The 24,877-nt window shown below is 40.7% G+C and overlaps 1 protein-coding gene across 3 annotated transcripts in view; it reads left to right on the top strand.

The window, feature by feature from the left end:
- tmem94 (transmembrane protein 94) overlaps positions 1-24,877 on the top strand; it is a 173,163-nt gene that overhangs the window by 133,202 nt on the left and 15,084 nt on the right. For 2 of the 3 annotated variants that reach the window (XM_072242652.1, XM_072242653.1), the window contains 2 exons: positions 5,882-5,976; positions 22,484-22,577. In XM_072242652.1, the coding sequence (XP_072098753.1) occupies positions 5,882-5,976; positions 22,484-22,577 (189 nt within the window). Of the gene's footprint in view, positions 1-5,881; positions 5,977-22,483; positions 22,578-24,877 lie in introns of those variants that run through there. The other variant, XM_072242657.1, reaches the window with a different exon arrangement.

Here is a 24,877-nt window from a genome sequence, read left to right on the forward strand (position 1 = left end):
GAGAAGACAGTTCTTCCAATATTCTGTTTCTGTACCACATATTAGCATCTACAGTGTCTTTTGTCTTCACTGATTTCTTTTGATGCTTTCTAAATTATACGTATATTATTGCACGAATTAAAAGTTTCTAAAGAATAGCATAGATAAATTGCCTGCAGGGAGTAGAGGTTGCACGCATGTTGTTGGTCTGACTCTGCACCCAGTAGACGAGAGGGGAAACTTTGCTTTAGGATTCTTGTTTGTTTTAAGACTAGCACCAATTTGTATTTAAACTTCATGGCAAATTTAATTAAGTTCTTGAGCTTAAGATGTGATTTACATTATTTCATCAAATGACGTGTTAACATGCACCTCTTAGATTTATGGTTAAATAGTTTGAGATGGGTGTCTGTGCATCATTGGGCTGCTAATCAGAATCTGCTTTATATGATTTGAGGCAGCAGTGCAGTGCAAAGACATGAAATTATTGTAAGTTATAAAAATAATAAAATAAAGTGAATAACACGATTGGATTTGTGGACTGTTCAGAAATCTCATGACAAAGTGAACGAAGCTGTTTCTGAGTCATTGAGTCTGGGCCTTCCCGCTCCCATGTCTCCTCCGTGATGGTAATAACAAAAAGGGTAATCTTACATATTTATGTGTTAATGATTCAATAAGTGACATTGAAACTATTTGGAGAGATTTTCTAACGTATAAATAATGATTCTGTACCAAAGTAGATTAATTACAAGTATGGATTGACATCCTGTAATATTTTTCAAATGGACTCTTCGACATTACCTTCCGTGCTTTCTTTACTCTCTTGTTTTAGTCAGTTTTCTGGATGTAAACTGAACCTTCACGAGAGTGAACTTTTTCCTTTGAATAATTTGTCATTAACCTTCCTTTTGAAATTGTAAGAAACCAATTCACTTATTTGGGTGTAACAATTACTAAGAATTATAAATAACCTATTTAAAGAAAAATTTCTTACTTTATTAAATTATATAACAAGAACATTATCAAATTGGTTGCCTCCTTCATTATCATTGATTGATCGAATTAATTCTATTAAAATGGATGTTTTACCTAAATTTATATACCTCTTTCGGGCTTTACCTGTTTTTATTCGTAAATCCTTTTTTGACTCTCTGGACTCTATTCAATTGAGGATGTTTATTTTTCCATATGTAGCAGGATAAAATAAGCTCCATCTCCAGAAAGTTAAAAAGAATAGAGGTTTAGCTTTACCAAATTTTAGGTTTTATTACTGGGCAGCTAATATACGGAATCTCACATTTTGGTTATACTATATTAATCATGAAGGCTGTCCCGGGTGGGTTTCTTTAGAAGCTAACTGGGTTAATAGATTTTCTATTATCTCTCTTTTGGGTTCTTCACTTCCTTTATCCTTAAGTAAAATAACTGAAAATGTGGTAGTCAAACATACTTTGAGGATTTGGATACAATTTCAAAAACACTTTGGTTTATTGAGATTCTCCCTTTCTAGTCCCAGTTTTTAAATTTTTTTTAAGCCTTCTATGACTGATATAGTTTATAAACATTGGGATTGGGCATTACATGTTTCCGGGATCTGTTTGTTGGAGGAAGTCTTTCTTCATTCGAACAATTGTCAACTAAATATAGTTTACCAAAAATCCATTTTTTTCCGGTACTTACAAATTAGAGATTTTCTGCAATCTTAATTATATACATTTCCTAATAGTCCTGATAAGAACATATTAGATGAAATTCTTAACATGAAATCATTTTATAATGGTTCAATATCCAATATTTATGATATGTTGTTGGGAATGAGAAATGATTCTTTAGACAAAATCAAAAATCTTTGGCAACAAGATTTACAGACCTCAATTTCTGAAGAAACTTGGAATGAGATTTTTAAATTGGTTAATACTTCATCGTTATGTGCTCGTCATTCCCTCCTACAATTTAAAGAGGTTCATAGGGCTTATATGACTAAGGATAAGTTATCTCGTTTTTATATGGATTTATCTCCCTACTGTGATAGATGTAACAATGGAGAAGCTTCATTTATTCATATGTTTTGGACGTGCCCAAGTCTTGGAAAATATTGGAAGGAAGTACTCCAAACTTTTTCTGTACTCTTTAAAATAAATTTTAGGCCCAATCCTTTGACTGCCCTATTTGGTATTGTTGGAAGGAAAGATATCATTTTGAAGACATCTGATTTGCACATTCTGTCTTTTATCTCTCTTATGGCTAGGAGGGCGCTTTTGTTTAAATGGAAGGGTGCTTTTCCGCCTAATCATGCTCAGTGGTTACGGGATGTTATAGAAACCATAGAAACTACAGCACAGAAACAGGCCTTTTGGCCCTTCTTGGCTGTGCCGAACCATTTTTTGCCTAGTCCCACTGACTTGCACACGGACCATATCCCTCCATACACCTCCCATCCATGTATCTGTCCAATTTATTCTTAAATGTTAGAAAAGGACCCACATTTACCACCTCGTCTGGCAGCTCATTCCATACTCCCACCACTCTCTGTGTGAAGAAGCCTCCCCTAATGTTCCCTTTAAACTTTTCGCCCCTCACCCTTAACCCATGTCCTCTGGTTTTTTTTCTCCCCTTACCTCAGTGGAAAAAGCCTGCTTGCATTCACTCTATCTATACCCATCATAATTTTATATACCTCTATCAAATCTCCCCTCATTCTTCTACGCTCCAGGGAATAAAGTCCTAACCTATTCAACCTTTCTCTGTAACTGAGTTTCTCAAGTCCCGGCAACATCCTGGTAAACCTTCTCTGCACTCTTTCAACCTTATTAATATCCTTCCTGTAATTTGGTGACCAAAACTGAACACAATACTCCAGATTCGGCCTCACCAATGCCTTATACAACCTCATCATAACATTCCAACTCTTATACTCAGTACTTTGACTAATAAAGGCCAATGTACCAAAAGCTCTCTTTACAACCCTATCTACCTGTGATGCTACTTTTAGGGAATTTTGTATCTGTCTTCCCAGATCTCTCTGTTCCACTGCACTCCTCAGTGCCTTACCATTAACCCTGTATGTTCTACCTTGGTTTGTCCTTCCAACGTGCAATACCTCACACTTGTCAGTATTAAACTCCATCTGCCATTTTTCAGCCCATTTTTCCAGCTGGTCCAAGTCCCTCTGCAGGCTCTGAAAACCTTCCTCACTGTCTACTACACTTCCAATCTTTGTATCATCAGCAAATTTACTGATCCAATTTACCACATTATCATCCAGATCATTGATATAGATGACGAATAACGATGGACCCAGCACTGATCCCTGTGGCACACCACTGGTCACAGGCCTCCACTCGGAGAAGCAATTCTCTACTACCGCTCTTTGGCTTCTTCCATTGAGCCAATGTCTAATCCAATTTACCACCTCTCCATGTATACCTAGCGAATGAATTTTCCTAACTAACCTCCCATGCGGGACCTTGTCAAAGGCCTTACGGAAGTCCATGTAGACAATATATGTAGACAATCCGGCACCTCACCTGTAGACAGCGACATTTTAAATATTTCAGCCAGGGCCCCTGCAATTTCAACACTAGTCTCCTTCAAGGTCCGAGGGAACACCTGTCAGGTCCCGGGGATTTATCCACTTTAATTTTCCTCAAGACAGCAAGGACCTCCTCCTTTTCAATCTGTACAGTTTCCATGATCTCACTACTTGTTTCCCTTAATTCCATAGACTTCATGCCAGTTTCCTTAGTAAGTACAGACGCAAAAAACCTATTTAAGATCGCCCCCATTTCCTTTGGTTCCACACATAGCCGACCACTCTGATCTTCAAGAGGACCAATTTTATCCCTTACAATCCTTTTGCTCTTAATATACCTGTAAAAGCTCTTTGAATTATCCTTCACTTTGACTGCCAAGGCAACCTCATGTCCTCTTTTAGCCCTCCTGATTTCTTTCTTAAGTATTTTCTTGCACTTCTTATACTCCTCAAGCACCTTATTTACTCCCTGCTTCCTATACATGTCATACAACTCCCTCTTCTTCTTTATCAGAGTTGCAATATCCCTTGAGAACCAAGGTTGCTTATTCCTTAAGGCATGCCTAAATTTAGAAAAGATTCGTTGTTCAATTTCTGAATCTAACCAAGATTTTCAAAATTTGTGGGGGCCATTTTTAAATTATGTTCATAATCTTTGACTTCTTGTTAAAATACAGAAGTCGGTTAATAGTATATATTATTATCTGATAAGTTTTTTCTTTTTTTGTTTCCCCAAACAGCTTCGATTTTGGTAGTGGGTATAGATCTTTTTTTTAAACTAAAATTGTTTATATTCTAAAAAACATTTTCTTTTAAAATGGATTCTTTGATCTTTAACCTACATGGCTTCCCTTGTCAAAGTTGGGTTTATTGTCACATGCACAAAAACATGTATGAGCAAGTGCAATGAAAAACTTAGAGCAGCATCACAGGCACATAACATCAGAGAAGCTACATTTTCAAGAAAATCGATTAGACAAATTTTCATAACTTTTTATAAGAAAGAACCCGGTTAGAACATAGTTTGCTGAAGTGCAAAGTGGTCATATTATTGCTGCATTGAGGTTATGTATTAGAGTTGCGCAAGTTGGTAAAATAGTTGAAGGGAAGCTGTTCTTGAACCTGGTGTTGTGGGACTTCGGACATCAGTACCTCCTGCCCAGTGGTAACTGTGAGAAGATAACATGGTGGGAATCTTTGATGATAGAGCCAACATCTCATGTAGCCACTTCTGATGGTGGTGGGGGGGGGGGGGATATGCCTGTGTTGTATTGGGTTGAATCTGCTCGTCTCTGCAGCTTGGGTTCCTCTGCATTGGAATTGCCATACCAGACAATGATGCAACCATTTAGGAAACTTACAACAGTACATCTGTGGAAGTTTGTTAGGGTGTTTGGCAATATACCGAATTTCTTATTAAATTTCTAAAAAAATAAAAGCCTTTTTACTGATTGTATTACCAGGACAGGTCATCTGGTATATTAACAGTGTCTAAAGCTTCTGACACTCACCGCTGCTAGTATGGACTGGCACATGTTCGTCATCCGTCCTCTCCTCGAAGTCAACAAGCGTTTTACTAGCATTGAGTGAAACATTGCAGCACCACTCAACCAGGTGTCCAGTCTCATTGCTGAAGTTGCATATGGCATTGAAGCACATACTTAGCTATAGTTATGCAGGAAAACTGTGATACATTGGAAAAGCTGATGATATTCCAGGCATATAGTTGTCCACAGGTGGCACTGTTCAGTCATGAGGAGTATGGCTATGTTTATGAGGACTCTTCAGTTAGTTTTAAATACAAATTGTGGATTTGGTATTTAATCTCTTGGAGTCTGAAAGGTATCAATTGCAACATTCATGTGTGGAAAAACAGTATAAAGTGCAAGTCTACTCCTTGGGACCTGCATGGAAAATTTTCAGATAAAACTTTGTGTCTTTCTTTTTGTTATCACCACCTTACACCCAGCAGATTATATAGCAAGAGTAGTTTCCTTTTTAACCGCAGATTGAGTTTATTCTCAGACAACACAAATTGGATGCTAATCCCACAACCATCAGGAAAATGTAAATAATCTGAGCTGCACTCTACAGACACCTCCAAATTCACATTGTGCTATTCAGAATTTGAAGGTTTCTATTCAGTCTAAGACATTAATGATGGTTTCTGATCACTGTGAGGTGATGATGAAGCTTTCTGCTCACGCTGAAGTGATCAAACAGCAATTAACCATGGGTGCACAAAGTTCCTTGATCTGTTTTACATTTTGCCTGTACAGTGTGGTAAAGGGTTAAGTTTGAGATGAGCAAAAGGTAACGATGGACTGATGACATGCTTTTATTCTAAAAACGTTGCTTTTATTCTAGTTCTGCAGAGGGAGCACCAATGTGGTTTGACAAGTATTCTAATGGATTGTTGCTGGCTCAGAAGGTGATGGCCTGTTTCATAGTTCTACATACAGGTAATCATTTTTGTTTCTAAAATTACTGTAGACAATGTGATTATCAGAGGTGTCCTTGCCGCTCATCTAGTATTGCCTTGTTTCTCTACCGGGGAGCTGAATATCTAGAAAGCACAGCTTTCTGGGTTATTAAAGGACAAGGTCAAGCAATGACCTTGACTTCCATTTATGATGAAAGGATTCAGCCCAAACATGAACTGTTTATTCCCCTCCAATGATGTTGCTTGATTTACTGATTTTCTCCAGCACTTTGAGTTAAATTTCAAGGTGAGTTGCCAGTCCATTGAAGATCTTGTTATTTGAAAACTTTCTCAGATCATTGCTCGGGAATAAATATAGGCAAGACAAAATTCCTAGTTGACTAGATCCAAATGGTCCAGCTATCTCATTGTTTGTTATGCATTACCCAGTGCTTTAGTTATATAATGTGCAAACATATTTTGGATGGTGTAGCTGGTAATGCAGCTCCAGTGACCCGCGTTCAATCCCAACCTCTGATGCTGTCTGTGTAATGTTTGTACATTGTCCTATTGACCGTGTGTTTTTTCCAGAGTGCTCAGTGCCTATGCTAAAGATTGGTACACCACACAGGAGTAGGCCAGCCTGACCCACCATTCAGTCTAATCATAGGCCATAATGCTGGCCTCAACTGTGCCAGCTCCCAAAGCCCTGAATTCTTCAATTTTTCAAATATTAACCTATTTCTACTTTAAATGTTTCTAACCATCTACCCACCGCCACCTTCAGGAACAGAGAAATACAGAGATTTACCTTTGAGTTAAGAAGTTTCTCTGCACCTCAGTGTTAAATAACCGGCCTCTTGTAACTATGTCGCCTTGTTCATGGCTTTCTCACTAGAGAAAACATCTTAATGTCTACCTTGATAAGCAAGCCCCCTTAGGATCTTGTATATTTGAATGGCGTCACCCCTCGTGCTTCTATACTGCCAATGAATACATACCCCAACTGCCCAATCTCTTGATGAACTACCCCTAATGTGTAGATTAATGTAAATAGGTGCTTGACAGTCAGTATTGACTCAGTGAATAGAAGGGTCTGTTTCTGTACACTCTGACTCAGTGTGCATTTCTATTCAGTGCTACGTTGACATGTAGGCTTAGGTTATGTGTTAATAACATTTCATATATTGAGGCCTGGGTCATTACTGTTGCCAAACTAAGTAATATAACTGATAAAGATAAGAGCCCATGGAATTACAGGAAAGTTACATACGTGGATAGAGCGTTGGCTGATTGGCAGGAAACAGAGAGTGGGAATAAAGGGATCCTATTCTGGTTGGCTGCCGGTTACCAGTGGTGTTCCACGGGGATCAGTGTTGGGGCCGCTTCTTTTTACATTGTACATCAACGATTTGGATTATGGAATAGATGGCTTTGTGGCTAAGTTTGCTGACGATACGAAGATAGGTGGAGGGGCCGGTAGTGCTGAGGAAACGGAAAGTCTGCAGAGAGACTTGGATAGATTGGAAGAATGGGCAGAGAAGTGGCAAATGAAGTACAATGTTGGAAAGTGTATGGTTATGCACTTTGGCAGAAAAAATAAATGGGCAGACTATTATTTAAATGGGGAAAGAATTCAAAGTTCTGAGATGCAACGAGACTTGGGAGTCCTCGTACAGGATTCCCTTAAAGTTAACCTCCAGGTTGAGTCAGTAGTGAAGAAGGCGAATGCAATGTTGGCATTCATTTCTAGAGGAATAGAGTATAGGAGCAGGGATGTGATGTTGAGGCTCTATAAGGCGCTGGTGAGACCTCACTTGGAGTACTGTGGGCAGTTTTGGTCTCCTTATTTAAGAAAGGATGTGCTGACGTTGGAGAGGGTACAGAGAAGATTCACTAGAATGATTCCGGGAATGAGAGGGTTAACATATGAGGAACGTTTGTCCGCTCTTGGACTGTATTCCTTGGAGCTTAGAAGAATGAGGGGAGACCTCATAGAAACATTTCGAATGTTAAAAGGCATGGACAGAGTAGATGTGGCAAAGTTGTTTCCCATGATGGGGGAGTCTAGTACGAGAGGGCCTGACTTCAGGATTGAAGGGCGCCCTTTCAGAACAGAAATGCGAAAAATTTTTTTTAGTCAGGTGGTGGTGAATCTATGGAATTTGTTGCCACGGGCAGCAGTGGAGGCCAAGTCATTGGGTGTCTTTAAGGCAGAGATTGATAGGTATCTGAGTAGCCAGGGTATCAAAGGTTATGGTGAGAAGGCGGGGCAGTGGGACTAAATAGGATAAAATGGATCAGCTCATGATAAAATGGCGGAGCAGACTCGATGGGCCGAATGGCCTACTTCTGCTCCTTTGTCTAATGGTCTTATATGTCAGCTGGAAGTCTATTTGTTGTGTATGTGGCCGGTTTACAGAACAAAGCTATAAATAAAACGCTGGAGACGGGAGCTAAATCAACAGGGTTCTTTACTAACTAAAACCGAACTGAACATACATGTACAGATCAATACGTGCCTAATAACACATGTTCAATACGATGTATTACTACAACATAAAGTAGTCCTATATTATACAGTAGGCTATATGGTACACTCCTTCCCTTTTATTTTAATAATATATCAATAGTTTTTACTGGGGGCACTATGCTAAACAAATATTAACATACAACGTTTACCAATTGTTTACTTAGTAACTTAATAATATCAAATTATAATAAAGTAACACAATAATTATTATAACTCAAGTCTCTTGGGGGGGGGGGGGTCTTCCCTGCCTCTCTGGGTAATGTTTGCCCTGAAAAGTTCGCTTTGGGGAAGTAGTCTCCACAGGTACATCAGGTAGGTCCTCAGCACTGATGACAGGCTTATCTGTGGATGAGGCTGATGTGGTCATATGTTTGTTTCTATGTCCAGGGAGTCAGGGCAAGGTATTGTTGTGTTTTTCACCTGAGCATTCAGGATTTGATCCACATGACATCTCCATACGTTCTCTCACCTGTACTCTATACATCAGTGGTTCGTCTATGGTGGAAATTGTACCCGGCTGCCACTTTTCAGTCCGGTAATCACATGCAAGAACTGTCTGTTCGCCACATCATGCCGTACATCTGGTTTGCGAAGATCCATGCGGGACCTCGGGTTCCTGTTCAGAAATATCATCGCTGGAGTCTGATTAGTGGTTGCATGTACTGCATTACGATAGGCAGGAGGAAGTTGTCTATCTTGTGTTGCAGTGGTCGATTTTCGCTGTCCATTGCCTTGATGGCTTTCTTGAATGTGTGTACAAATCTTTCTGCCGGGCCATTTGTGGGTGGATGATAAGGGGCAGATGTAAAGTGCTTGATTCCATTGTTCTTCATAAACTTTTGGAATTCTTCAGAGACAAATTGTCATCCATTGTCTGTGCAGATATGTTCTGGTATGCCATTCCTGGCGAACATGGTCCTCAGAACTGTAATGGTCTTTTCTGATGTGGTTGACTTCATTTTGATGACCAATGGCCATTTGGAATGTGCATTGACGGTGATTTAAAAAGAACTTGTGGTAGTAGTTCACTAGACCAAGATATGCTCTCAGCTGAGACACATTTTCAGGTGGTGGTGCCTTAAGCACTGCTTCTATCTTGTCTTGAGACATGTGTAAGCCATTCTTATTGATCACATGCCCACTGTATGAAATTTCCTTTTTGAAAACTCACATTTCTGTCGATTAGCTCTGGGCCTATATTCTCGTAATCTGGTGAGCACTAGTTTTAGGTTAGAAAGATTTTCATCGTCTCCAGGTAATACTGAGTCCCTGGAATTTCCTGCAGAACCTGGTCCATTGCCCTTTGCCAGATTGCAGGTGCTGATGCTAACCCAAACACCAACCTGTTGTACTGGTAAAGTCCTTTATGTGTATTTATTGTCAGGTATTTCTTGGATGCTTCCTCAATTTCCATTTGGAGGTAAGCCTGGGTCAAATCAATTTTTGTGAAATGTTCCCCTCCTGACAGGGAAACAAAAATATCCTCAATACGGGGTAGAGGATACTGTTCTGTGCGGAGCACTGGGTTGACAGTCACTTTAAAGTCCGCACCTTGCTTGGTTTTCCTGGTTTTGTGCTGGAGGTTTTCTTCATCACTGGAACAATGGGTGTGGCCCATTCACTCCAATCCACCTTTGATAGGACCCCAGTCTACTCCAGATTTTTCTGCTCTGCCTCTACTGTTGGACGGATTGCATATGGCACTGGTCTGGCTTTGTAAAATTTTGGGCATGCATTTTCCTCAATCTCAATCTTTGCCTTCATGCCCTGAAGTGTTCCTGTTCCTTTCATGAATACTTCTTCAGAGTCAGCAAGTATTTGTGACAGTCTCTCAGATGTAGCCTTGCTGCCCGCCTTTGCTGACACATCTAGTGCCTCGATGGTGTGCCAATCCAACTGAATTTTCCTGAGCCATTCACGTCCCAGCAACAGTGGTCCTCCATTTTTCAGTACATAGAGGTTCAGCTGCTGTGTTTTGTCTCCGTAGGTCACTGTCACTTTAATTTTGCCTTTGGAACGCACTTTCCGTTCTGTGCAAGTCTTTAGCAGTAGTTTAGTTTGTTTCAGAGGTATGTGAGAAAACAGTCGATTGTAGTCTTGTACAGAGATTACTGTTAAAACTGAGCCTGTGTCCAACTCCATTTTCAGTCTCACGCCTGCCACTTGTGGAGTGATCCATATTACTCTTTGATCATCTGTGTCTTTCATGCTGTGAAGTTGCAGACAAGACAATTCACTTTTGTCTGAGTCATTTTCATCAGCATTGTTTTCTTTCATTTTGTGCACATTGTTGTATTTTCCTTTCTGGGGTTTCTTGTTTCTCTGTATTTTGTCCTTTTTCTGCTGTTTACTAGCTTTGCGTACTCTGCCAATGTAGCCCTGTTTGCTACAGTTTCTGCATTCTTTATCTTTAAACTAACAATAATCAGGGTCATGTGACCTGTTCCCACAGCGGTAACATTTCGTTCCTTCATTTCTGTTCAGTGACATTTTATTTATGGCATATTCCATAGATTTTTGTTGTATCTCAGAAGCACCTCATGCGGCTGTTTCTAATGATATTGAGATGTTTAGCACTTTCTCGAACGTAAGGTCTTTTTCACACAGGAGCTTCTTCTGTGTGGTTTCACAGTGCATGCCACACAGTAACCTGTCCCTCAATGCGTCTGATAGACCAGCTCCAAATTGACAATGTTCTGATAATTTGCGCAATTCAGCACAATATTCAGAAATGCTTTCATTTTTGCTCTGATTCCGTTTATGGGATTTAAATCTTTCAGCAATGACCAGCGGTTTGGGGTTTAAAAGCCTCAGTCCCTTGTTAATTTAGTCCTGGTCTCTTGTTTTCTTTTTGACACATGTGACCTTTTTTTTGCTAGCATCGCAAGCGTACTCTGGCTAGATGCATGTGTCGCTTTTTTTTTATCTCCCTTCTGGAGCAGGCAGACCTTCAGCCCCTGAGGTCAGCGCCGGCTGTGGTCTCAGCTGGGTGTGTTGCGGCTCCAACTCTCACTTCGTTTCAGACTCGTGGCCGCCTCCTCCCGCTCCTTGTCTTGTACCTTGCTGTCCTCTTCCGAGTGTCGTTATCACTTATAACGCGGCATTCTTTTACGATGTAGGTTCATTAACCTCGTCGCCAATTTGTTGTGTATGTGGCCGGTTTACACCACAAAGCTATAAATAAAATGTTGGAGATGGGAGCTAAATCTACAGGGTTCTTTACTAACTAAAACCGAACTGAAGATACACGTACAGATCAATACGCACCGAATAGTACATGCTTAATATGATGTATTACTACAACATAAAGTAGCCCTATATTATACAGTAGGCTACATGGTACACTAGTAATTCATATGTACACAGAAAATTGCAACAAACAAGATATGGAGAAATTCAGCAGGTCAGGCAGCATCTAAGAAGGGAATTGGACAGTCAACATGTTTAGTTGAGCCCTTTTGTCTGGTTCAGGCCACATGTTTCTTGACCAGAGTCCACTGTCCAGTTCCCTTCAGATGCTGTCTGACCCAATTTTTCCAGCATCTTGTTTGTTGTTCCGGGTTCTAGCATTTGCAGGGTCTTGTACCTCCAAGAATCGGCAGCTAGTCAAAGGCCAATTGCTCCTTTTAGCCTGCTCCATGCCTTGCAGTAGCTGATGTTTCACACTAGGCATCTCCACTCAGCAGAAGAAAAGAAAAACAAAAATCAAGAACATGGGAGGAGGGGGAAGAAATTTTTTAAGAAATTACTGTTGTGATATATTTCTCAGTCGTGTGACGCAGGGTTCAAGAAGATGCCTTTGGCAGTTCTGACTGAAGGTGAGAAGGTGAAAAAGAAATGTGTGATTTTCTGGTTTCCATTATAAAAGAATAAACATGTCACGATAGTTTATGGAGATTCTTTACCATAGTACTTTATTAAATCCAGTCTGAAAATTGAGTAAATTGTTCCTGTTCTACAGTACAAGGGCCGTGAAGGTTAATGGTGAGCTGATATTTAGATTTAATAAATCTCACACTGTTCAGTAGGCTTGGAATGATATGGTTTACTTGGATCTGATTTTCTATCGAGTATGGGATAAAAAAAATTGTGAAATAGCTTGCTGGCAAATTTCAGTACAGTTTATTGCCAAGTGCTTTTAGTTAAAGCATTTGTGTGTGTCTTACAAGTGGAATTTACCAGTGGATAACCTTTTGTAATTATCATAAACAGTTAGGGTGTTGTTATGCAATTGTGCTATTATCACTGCTGGGCCCATGATAATATACCATAATATGTGATGTGAGAAAGCTATGCGTGTTTTGCTGGGATTGAAAAAAGTTTTGTTTGAACAAAAGTTCCAGATCTTACATTCAGAATTATCGTGGGTAGCCTCAATGACTGGAGAGATATAAGGCTCAAGCATACTAGTTAAATTCCTGCTGCACATTTTTTCAAATCCAGTTATGGCTTGTAAAAGTTTCTTGTAAAACTGCAGTGTTATAAAGGTACAGTGGTGGGACCTTCCCTGTCCTCATTCCTAGGGACTCAGCTCCTATAGCTTTTTGTCTACAAACTAAAGTAGTAGTTATGGTTTCATGGGGTGCGACAAAGTTGCAATTTAAGAAATTGTGTTATCTATTTAGCTTATTAAAGATTTACTTCAGGTGGGTTAAGATTAATTTGTGTAATTCTAATTCTGCTGGATGAGTTCCATCTTTAGGCTTTATTGCTGCTGTTGCTGACTTTAAGATAACTGCATGCAGAGCATGATATAACAGGGTTTAAATAGTTATCAGAACTGTTTGTTAGTTAGGCCACAGATTGATGCATTTTGGCTAGCTTGTGTGTTCATCATAATTGTATTGTCAAAAACTGATCCAAAATCAAAACAGAACAGTTACCACCAGCCTGCGATCCCTGTTGTTATACTCGTGTGGCATGCCCACAGCTCCAATGATTGTTCCAAAGAGTCAAATTCACTATTCCGATCCTTTATTAGCAAACATACAATTAAACTTTTTTGAGCATTATCTCAGCGGTCAGCAAAGCTAAGACCTCTGGGGTCCCAAGCTACAGCTGTCACGAACACAGGCATGAAAATGTAACCTATCTCCTTTGTTTTTACCATGCTCCCACTGATGTGACTAGTTACCATAATACACATAATAAACGCACAGCACAATACATGACTCCTATAATAATATATTAACTACTTTAGCACAAATTCCTGCTAATACAGCCACCATCCATTTTGTTCTTGAATCTATCTAACTCAATACCAAAAGAAGGGGGTAGAGAGGAAACAAATTTCTTTGTGTAACTGTAACTTTTTTTTAACAAGGGCCATGGTGGATTTTGTGGTACTATAGACAAAGTGGATCATTTGTGTATTAGTGGTCTTAATCCCTCGCCTCCTTTTGCTGGTACCTAGTCATTGACCTAGTATGTGCCATCCTGTCATTTAGTAGACTTTTGAATCAAATATCTGTCAGAGATCCATTGAGCTATGGAGCAGGAAAATAAGTGCTTCAACGCATCGATTCTACTAATTGCCATACCCCGTTTGCACCAATCCAAAGCTAAATACACTTTATTCTCCACCTTCGCATCAGTTGCTGCCAGATTCTACGCTCGTACAAACTAGGGGTAATTTGCAGTGGCTGAGAATCCTTCCAACCCCGATATCTTTGTGAAGTGTAAGGAAACCTATATTGTCACTAGCCAGCACCAGAATTCAGTCTTGAATCCGGGGCACTTGGAGCTGTGAGACAGCATTTTCATCAGTTGTACCACTGCCGTCGCAGTGGGCAAATATGTCAGTTAAATTCTTGTGTCAATCCATTATTAGCAATTCAGCAATTTCAAACAGAATTACCAATATATATCAGCAACACAAGGGATTAAGACCATAAGACATAGGAGCTGAATTTGGCCATTCAGCTCATTGAGTCTGTTCCACCATTCCATCATGGCTGATCCAGGATCTTACTCAACTCCAACTACCTTCTTGCCATATCCTTTAATGTCTTGACTGATCAGGAAACTATCAACTTCCGCTTTAAGTATACCCGTGGATGTGGCTTCCACCACAGTCTGTGGCAGAGTTTTCTACAGGTTCACTACTCTCTGGCTGAAAAAAATTCCTCTTTATCTCTGTACTAAAATTTTGAAGCTGTGCCCTCTAGTTCTGTATACTCCAACCATAGGAAACAGCCTGTCCACATCCACCCCATCTAGTCCTTTCAACATTTGGTAGGTTTCAGTAAGATCCCCCTGCATTCTTCTAAATTCCAGTGAGTACAGGCCCAAAGCTGCCAAATGTTCCCCATATGTTAACCCCTTCATTCCCTGAATCAATCTTGTGAACCTCCTTTGGATTCTCTCCAATGACAACACATCCTTGCTCAGATATGGGGCCCTAAACTGTTGACAATACTCCAAGTGCGACCTGATTAGTGTCTTATAAAGCTTCAGCACTATCTCCTTGCTTTTATATTTTATTCCCCTTGAAATAAATGCCAACGTTGCATTTGCCACCTTTACAACAGACTCAACCTGTAAATTAACCTCTGGGAGTCTTGCACATGGACTCCAAAGGTCCTCTGCCCCTCAGATGTTTGAACCTTCTGTCCATTTAGATAATCATCATCATCATCAGGTGCCATGCCCAGTTTGAGCTTTGACTGCCGTGGCCCACACACTCCTGTTTCAGGTCAAGTGGATCGATTCATTGGTATTCATTTCCAGTTCTCTGGCTGCTGTCTCCATCATCATTTGTCTTTGTCTTCCTCTTGCTTTCTTCCCTTCAATCTTTCTCATAATTACCGTGCACTCTAACTCCTCTTTCCTAATCACATGTCCAATGAAGTTACGTTGCCTTTTCATGGTCTCATACACTATTTCTCTTTGTGTTTGCTCTGTTCATGACATCCTCGTTAGATATTCTTTTCGTCCATGATACTCTTTGCGTCCTCCTCAAAAACCACATCTCTACTGCTTCAATTCGTTTCCTCATGTTACTAGATATTGTCCAACATTCTGAGCCATATAACATAACTGGATAAACGTAACATTTCAGTACTCTGAGGCAGGTTGTCATGCCTAGTTTAGTATTGGTCAGTATACTCTTCATTCTCGTAAAGGTGTCTTTTGCCATCCCTATTCTTCTTTTGATGTCCATGTCACACCTGCCATCAGATGTCACCAAGCTTCCTAAGTAGCAAAAGTTCTGTACTTGTTTTATGTCTTCCCCATTTATTCTCAGCCTGCAGATAGGATTCTCCTTTTTGGATATCACCATACATTCTGTCTTTTTGCAATTGATAGATAGACCCATTTTTGCACTTTCTTCAACAACTATATCAATTAAGTTTTGTAGTTCTTCCTCCGTACTTTCAATTAACACAGTGAAATCCGCATATCTGAAATTATTGATGTTTTCACTGCCAACTTTGAGGATGTCTCTTATTTTCTGTAATATTGTTTCACTGTACACATTAAATAAATCGGGAGAAAACACACCCTTGTCTAACGCCTCTCTTGATTTTCGTAAACTGACTTACTTCTCCATCTATTCTTACAGCAGCAGTTTATTCCCAGTACAGATTTCTGATTAGGCGGAGGTCTTTCGAATCTGGATCTAGAGTTTCCTGTAATATTTCAAATAACTTATTGCAGGCGTCCTCAACCTTTTTTGCTCTGCGGACCAGTTTAATATTGACAATATTCTTGCGGACCGGCCGACCGGGAGGAGGGGGCGGGTAGGGTTGCCAACGGACAAGAGTAGCAGTCAAATATGTTGTGTTTATCCTGAGAAAGTCTACAGTGACCATGAAGCCTTGCGCGGGCACCAGTGTGCATGCGTAACCTGTGTACGTGTGCACCTGTCAATTTTTTTTCCCCTGCAAATTGGTTTTAGCGGTTCTGTTCGGGGGGGGGGTGTTAATCACGACCGGAATATAGGTGATAAGTAGCTAATACACTTAGCTTCATTTCTAAAAGGGTTTATCTAACGAATTTAATATTAAACACACAGCGCATATTTTCCTCGCATGAATATAGTGATAAGTCAATTATCAGGGAAGGACAGGGGAACTTGAAGTAAGTGTTGAACGAGCTTCCAGTAGAAATGGCAGAAACAGGTTCGATATTATCATTTAAAGAAAAATTGGATAGATATATGGACAGGAAAGGAATGGAGGGTTATGGGCTGAGTGCAGGTCGGTGGGACTAGGTGAGAGTAGCGTTCGGCACAGACTAGAAGGGCAGAGATGGCTTTTTTCCGTGCTGTAATTGTTATATGGTTATATAAGTCAATAGCATCATAATATTTTACGTAACGTTTGGATATTAAACACACAGCGCATGTTTTCCCCGTATGAACATATAAAATCATTGCAACACACCAATATCGCTGAATCAGTGGGAGCCCTGGGCTTGTTTTCCTGCAACAAGACGGTCCCGTCGAAGGGTGATGGGAGACAGCGATACTCGAAGGGGGTTCCTCATGTCCAGTCTATTCCGCAATTTAGTTTTTGTTGCATTCATTGCAGAAAACTCCACTTCACAGAAATATGTGGGAAGCAACGTTTTTGGTGCTTTTATGGCTATCTCAGGATATTTAGCCTTGACTTTGATCCAGAATGCCAGCAGAGATGTTATGTCAAACATACTTTTCGGCCCGTCGTCATTTGCAAGCTGGAGGAGTTGATCTCCTTCCCGCGCTGACACGAATGACACGCGGGTAATGACCTCGCATGCGTAGTGGCTCAACAGTGGCCGTGACAAGGAATGAGGAAAGGTGCAACTGACTCATATGGCCAAATCATATCGTTTCCTCACGGCCCAGTAGCGCATGCTTTGCGGCCCGGTACTGGTCTGCGGCCGCTGACTTATTGTGCTTCACTTTATCAAATTCTTTTGTGTAGTCGATAAAACAAACAAACAAATCTTTTTGCACTTGAATAGCTCGTTCTGATAGTATCCTTAACATCAATATTGAGTTACTTTTAGCTCTTGTCTTCAAAATTCTTAGAAGTATCTTGGTGATATGACTCATTAAACTTATGGTCCTATGTAATTCATATTCTATTGCTCTAGGTTTCTTAGGAAGAGCGATAAATACAGATTTTTTCGTCTCTTTTGGTATTATTCCAGTCTCGTAAATGTCATTGATTAAGTCAGTAAGTTTTTCAATTCCATAATCTTCAAGGGTGATAATTTGTTCATTACTCATTCATCAGGACCTGCTGCCTTTTTTTTTTAGTTAATAGCCCACATTATTGTTCCTTTTACCAAAATGCATTAGATTACATTTCCCAACGCTGTATTCCATCTGCCACTTTTTGCCCATTCTTGCAATTTGTCTAAGTCCTGTTGCAATTGCATTGCTTCCTCAGCACTACATACCCCTTCACATATCTTTGTATCATCTGCAAACTTTGCCACAAAGCTGCCAATTCCATTATCTAAATCACTGACAATGTGAAAAGTAGCAGCCCCAGTACTGACCCCTGAGGAATACCACTAGTCACTGGCACCCAACCAGAAAAGGCCCCCTTTATTCTTGCCCTCTGCCTCCTGCCTGTCAGCTATTCCTCTATCTATGCCAGTACCTTTCCTGTAATGCCATAGGATTTTATCTTATTAAGCAGCCTCATGTGGCACACCTTATCAAATGCCTTCTGAAAATCCAAGTAAATGGCATCTACTTTCTCTCCTTTGTCCACACTGCTTGTTACTTCCTTGAAGAATTCCAACTGATTTGTCAGGCAAGATTTCCCTTTGCAGAAACCATGTTGACGTTGATTTATTTTATCATTATTCTCCAAGAACCCCGAAACCTTATTCTTAATAATAGACTCCAACCCTTTCCCAACTACTGAGGTTAGGCTAACTGGCCTATAATTTCCTTTCTATTGCCTTCCTCCCTTCTTAAAGAGTGGAGTGACATTTGCAATCTTCCAGTCCTTCGGTACCATGCCAGGATAAAGTAATTCTTGAAAGATCATGACCAATGAATCTGTTATTTTTTTCAGAAACCTCTCTCAGGACTCTAGGATGTAATCCATCTGGTCCAAGTGACTTATCCACCTTAAGACCTTTGAGTTTCCCTAGCACTTTTTTCTTTGTAATAGCAATGACACTCACAACCTCTGGCACACTGCTAATGTTTTCCACAGTGAAAACTGATGCAAGGTACCCATTAAGTCCATCTGGCATTTCTTTGTTCACCAATTGCTACCTCACAAGCGTCATTTTCCAGTGGTCCAATATCAAATCTCACCTCCCTTTTAATCTTTATATAACTGAAAAAACTTTTGGTATCCAGCTTTGTATTATTGGCTAGTTTGCCTTCATATTTCATCTTTTCCTTTCTTATATCTTTTTAGTTGCCTCTTGTTGAACTTTAAAATCATCCAACTTCCCACTCACTTTTGCTACCTTTTATGCCATTTCCTTGGCTTTTATGCAGTCCTTTACTTCCTTTGTCAGCCACGGTTGCCTACCCCTGCCATTTGAGAACTACTACTTCTGTGGGACATATCTGTCCTGTGCCTTTTGAACTATTCCCAGAAACTTCAGCCGTTTCTGCTCTGCTGTCATCCCCCACCCCAGTGTCCTCCTCCAGTCCACCTGGGAAAGCTCCTCTCTCATGCCTCTGTCATTTCCTTTATTCCATTGCAATACTGATGCTTATGCTTCTCACTCTCAAATTACAGTATGAATTCAATTATAATATGATCACTGCCTCCTAAGGGTTCCTTTACATTAACTCCCTAATCAGATATGGGTTATTACACAACACCCAATTGGCCTTTCTCTGAGTAAGCTCAAGCTGCTCTAAGAAGCCATCTCGTAGGCATTCAACAAATTCCCTCTCTTGCGATCTGACACCAACCTGATTTTTCCAATCCCCTTGCATTTTGAAGTACCCCATCACAATTGTGACATTACCCTTATTATGTGCGTTTTCCAACTCTCTTTGGTATCTCAACCCAACTATTTGGATGCTCCTATATAATTCCCATAATTGCTTTTTTACCCTTGCGGTTTCTTAACTCCATCTACGAAGATTCAACATTCTCTGACCCTATGTCACCACTTTCTAAAGATGTAATTCCATCTCTTAACAACAGAGCCACACCACCGCCTATGCCTTCCTGCCTGTCCTTTCGATACAAACAAAGTATATCCTTTGATGTTAAGCTTCCAGTTATGGCCTTCTTTCAGCCATGTTTCAGTGATGCTCACAATGTCATACCAACCAATCTCTAATTGCACCGCGAGTTCATACACTTTATTCCAAATGCTACATGCATTTACGTACAGCACCTTCAGTCCTGCATTTTTTACCCTTATGAATTTTGCCTCTGGTACAATTCTTTGCTCTGTCTGCATTTGTACCCAGTCATTGGCTTGTTCTTTCCTTACATTTATGTTACTTCCATCATCTACTTGTAAACCTACTTGCTCATCCTCAGCTCTATCATACTGGTTACCACCCCCCTGCCATATTAGTTTAGACCACTCCCAACAGTTCTAGTAAACCTGCCAGCAAGAATATTGGTCCCCCTTGGATTCAAGTGCAATCCATCCGTTTGTGCATGTTACACATGCTCCAGAAGAGGTCCCAATTATCCAGAAATCTGAATCCCTGTCCCCTGCTCCAATTCTTCAGCTGCGCATTTATGAGCCACCTCATTCTACTCCTATCCTCACTGTTGCGTAGCACAAACAGCAATCCCAAGATTACTACCCTTGAGCACCTGCTTCTCAGCTTCCTTCTGACCTCCCTATATTCTGTTTTAGGACCTCCTCCCTTTTTCTATCTACCTCTTTGGTACCAATATGTACCACGACTTCTGGCTGCTCACCCTCCCTTTTCAGGATATAGTGGACATGTTTGGAAACATCGTGGATCTTGGCACAAGGGAGGCAAACTACCATCCATGTTAATCCATGTTTCCTTTTAGCATCCACCTAATCGTCTATCTGTCCCCCTAACTATAGAGTCCGCTATTACTGCTGCCATCCACTTCAGTTCCCAACCCTTCTGAGCCACAGGGCCAGACTCAATGCCACTGTTGCTTCGCCCAGGTAGGTCATTCTCACCCTCCCTCCCCCAAAATGGAGACAAATTTTTGAGGGGAACAGCAAGGAGTGCGCCTTGGGGTGAGTACCTCCCTACCTCCCTGTAGCTCCTGGTCTATCACCTCTTCACTTTCTCTAACAAGCTATAGCTCCAGTTCTTTGACTCGGTCTCTAAGGAGCTGCATCTCGATGCACCTAGTGCAGCTGTGGTCATCAGGGAGGCTGGTAGTTTCCTGGAATTTCCACAACTGACACCCAGAACAGAACACTGGCCCTGTAGACATCCCCCCGCATTCTCTTAAGAATTAAATAAGAAAAAAAGGTATGAACTTACCTACTTACCTTCTGCCTGTTCTTGCTGAAGCCCTGTTGAGCCAAAGCCTTATCACTCTGACTCAGAACACTCCTATGATGACTGCTCTGCTAGACGGTACTCTTCTTATATGAAGACTGGGTTTTTAAAGCTCTTCGCCAGACTTGCACAGAAACACTTCTCCTGTGCCTGCGCAGTACTCCAGTCAACAACACCTGCTGAAAAAATTTCTTGCTTTTTAAATCTCTTCTGCAGGATTCTGTAGATGTTGGGACTCGAGAAACACTCAGAATGCTGGAGGAATTCTGCAGGTCAGGCAGCATCTGTGGAGGGAAATAAACAAATGAAGGATGGAGGTGCATCTCTACCAAAGGAGGTGTGAGGCGCTCCTTCCCTCCACTAGTCTTAGGCAAGGTGTAACACCTGCCTAGCTCCACAATCAGGGTCGTATGAAGCCATGGGAGCAGGTGGTGCATATCACAAGTCTTGGTTACGTGACCACTGATGCCAGGGAGACAATCTCTGAAAAGTATTGATAATGTCTGGGGTCACCCGTCTTGTAAAGACATTGCCCAGAAGAAGGTAATGGCAAACCACTTCTTGAGAAAAAATTGCCGAGAACAAACATGGTCATGGAAAGACCATGATCGCTCACGTCATACAACACATGATACTGATGATGATGTTTTGATCCAAGACCTTTCATCATGACAGTATGGTGAAGGGTCTCAGCCCGATAAGTCAACTGTTTATTCCCCTCCATAGATGTTGCCTGACCTGCTGAGTTCCTTTTGCAGTTTGTGTGCTCTAGCAATAAGTATCTGTTGCTCATGGAGCTCATTTGTAAATCATATCACACCACCCACAATTATAAAGTAATTAATGCCCTGTACCATATTATATATGTGAGATGTTCTACCATTTTGCCAATATTGCCTTTTCAGGAGGTTCTGGTATTTTTCTGAACTCTATGTTGGTCTTCCCCGCCTCGAGCTCTGTGTTGCATGCTATCATCTTCCTCCAGAGTAGCAAAGAGCTGAGCTGTATGTCCATGGATTGGATGCTTTTGGCGGAGATCCATCCAGACTCTGGTTCTGATAAAGGCTGTCTCAGCTGAAGTGAAAGAACAGTCATCACCATTTGGGCAGTGCAGCTGGTAAAACCACTGCCTCAGCAACAGAAACCCAGATTCAGTCCTGGCCTTAAGCGCTGTCTTTGTGGAATTTGCACATTCTCCCTGTGATTGTTGGGTTTCCTCTGATGTATCAAAGATTGTACGTTAATTGGTCACTACAAATTGCTGCTAGCATGGTTGTATCTGGATAGAGTTGATGAGAATGTGGGAAAAATTTTAAAAATAAGAAAAATGTAGCATTAATGTAAATAGGTGGATGATGGTATGGGCTCTGGGCTGAAGGTCCATTTTTCTAGTATCACACAATGATCTCTGACCATGTGCTACCTTGAGGGTTAATGTGGTCACAAAGCACATTAGCTGGGGAGAAAGTAGGTTAAGAATTACAAGAGGTGGTATTCAAGTGTTTGTTTACCTTTATTTCAGTAGAACTACAGAGCAGTCTACTTTGCATAGATCGTACCTTAATTGGTCTTTAATTTGATTTGCAGTTTGCATTTCCATCAGCCATGTTCATCGGTCCAAAACACTGTGGAGAAAAAGTCCCTTCAGTAACTTATGGTGGTGTCTCACTTTACCTGTAGTGTAAGTATCACTTTACAGTCTGAACGTACACCCTAGGTGAGATGTGTAGTGAAAGTTCCCCTTTCTATTACTTCTAGATGACATCTAGGGCAAGATGTCAGCTTTCTAGCTTTCTGTCTGTTATGGTGCAGTAACTGCTTTGCAGCTTGTAGTAATAGAACACTCTACAGTACAGAAACAGGCCCTTCAGCCCATCTACTCTGTGCTGAACCATTAATCTGCCGAGTCCCATCAACCTGCACCCAGTCCAAAGTCCACCATACCCCTCCCATCCATGTACCTATTCCAAATGTCTCTTAAATGTTGAAATTGACCCCACATCCACTTGTGCTGACAGCTTGTTCTACACTCTCACCATTTGGGCAGTGAAGAAGTTCTCCCTCATGTTCCCCTTAAACATTTCACCTTTCACCCATAAGCTATGACCTGTAGTTCTAGTCTCATCCAACCTCTGGAAAAAGCCTGCTTGCATTTACCATATCTGTGCTCATACTTCTGTATGCCTCCCCTCAATCTTCTATGTTCTGGGCAATAAAGTCCTAAACTATTCAATCTTTCCCTATAAGCCAGGTGCTCAAGTCCTGGCAACATCCTTAATCTTAATCAGACTCAATCTTATTTATATCTTTCCTATAGATGGGTGACCAAAACTGGACAAAATACCTCAAATTAGACCTCACCAGTATATTTTACAATCTCAACATAACATCTCAGCTCCTATAATAAATATATTGATTTATGAAGGCCAGCTTGCCAAAAGCTTTCATTACGACCCTATCTGCCTATGATGCCAATTTCAGAACTATGGATTCGTCTGTTCTACCGCACTACTCAGTGCCCTGCCATCACCTTGTAAGATCTACCCTGGTTGGTCCTCCCAAAGAGCAACACCTCACACTTGTTCGCATTAAATTCCATCTGCCAATTTTTTAGTCCCATTTCACCAACTGGTCCAGATCCTGCTGCAAGCTTTGGTATTCCTAATTGTCCACTATAACCCCCCTCCCTATCCCATTTTGTTATCTGCAGATTTGTTGATCCAATTTACCATATTATCATCCAGATAGATCATTGATATGGATGATAATACAGCTTAAATCATTCTCCCTGAAAATGTATCTAATTCTATTTTTAGCCACTTACTTTATTCCACAATTAAACAAATTGTATTTAATTATTTACTTTAAGGATAAGATTTTATTTGAAGATAGCATTTCACATAATGTAGCTCAATTAAAAATCTTGAACATTTGGGATTCAAGAGTCTATAAACCACGTTAGGGTAATGTGGAATGATATGCATTTGGAATCTACCCAGCTGTTTTCTGGTCAGTTAAGTTTTATGCAGCATTAGTTTTAAGAAGCTACTTGAACCACAGACACACAACATGTGCACAAGGTCAACTAGTGTTCAGAATCATAGTCATACAACACAGAAACTGGACCTTTGACCCAGTGAGGCCATGCAGGCATTGTTTACCATTTGTCAGCACAAGGGCTCATCTAAATACGAATGATCTGAGAGTCTTTGCTTCCATCGTGCTCACAGATTCCAATCACTCGTTGGCTGAGAAAGCCCCACAGCAGATCCCTACCCAATCCAAACGCTGTCCTCCTAGACTCCACTGCCACTGGGAATAGGTTTCCCACTTTCCTCCCATCCTTACAACTCACAACCTTGCACACTTCAGTTGGATCTTCCCACAGTCCCCTCCAAAGGAAATAAAGCCAGCCTAGCGGTATAGTAGTCCTGAGGTGGGTTGGAGGAAATGTATAATTCCTTACATTAGAACAAGCTGCAAAGTATTTTCAGAAACTACTGCAAAAGCTGTGCACCATAAACTGAACCAAATGTAACCAAGGATTCCAGTTTAAATGCTGCTCCTGATAAACTGGCTGATTTCATCCAATCTGTGGGCTCTGAAAATTGTTGATTTCTCTCTTGTTTATGAGTCTGATCTGCCTGTGAACTTCTGACACAAGAATTTGCCTCTGCTCCTGTGAATTGTTCACTGGCAGGTACTGTTTTGTCAATTGCATGAAATGGGTTCACATTTTGGCCTGATGAGAGTTAATGTCTAATGGAAAAATTAATGGGAAAATTATTGAGTTCATGGATGTCAGGTATCCAGTTATGAAGCGGTTTAATAGAGATGTGGTTTCCACTTGTTTTTCACTTGTCAGCACAGGGCTATCAAGGTGAGATGGTCACTTTACTTAAAGACTGCTTTAAAAAAAAAGTGAAAGAATTGAACTTGGATTATTATTGCCACATTTACCGAGGTACAGTGAAAAGCTTG

The sequence above is a fragment of the Mobula birostris genome, chromosome 24, assembly GCF_030028105.1.
Source record: "Mobula birostris isolate sMobBir1 chromosome 24, sMobBir1.hap1, whole genome shotgun sequence".
Taxonomy (NCBI): Eukaryota; Metazoa; Chordata; class Chondrichthyes; order Myliobatiformes; family Myliobatidae; genus Mobula; species Mobula birostris.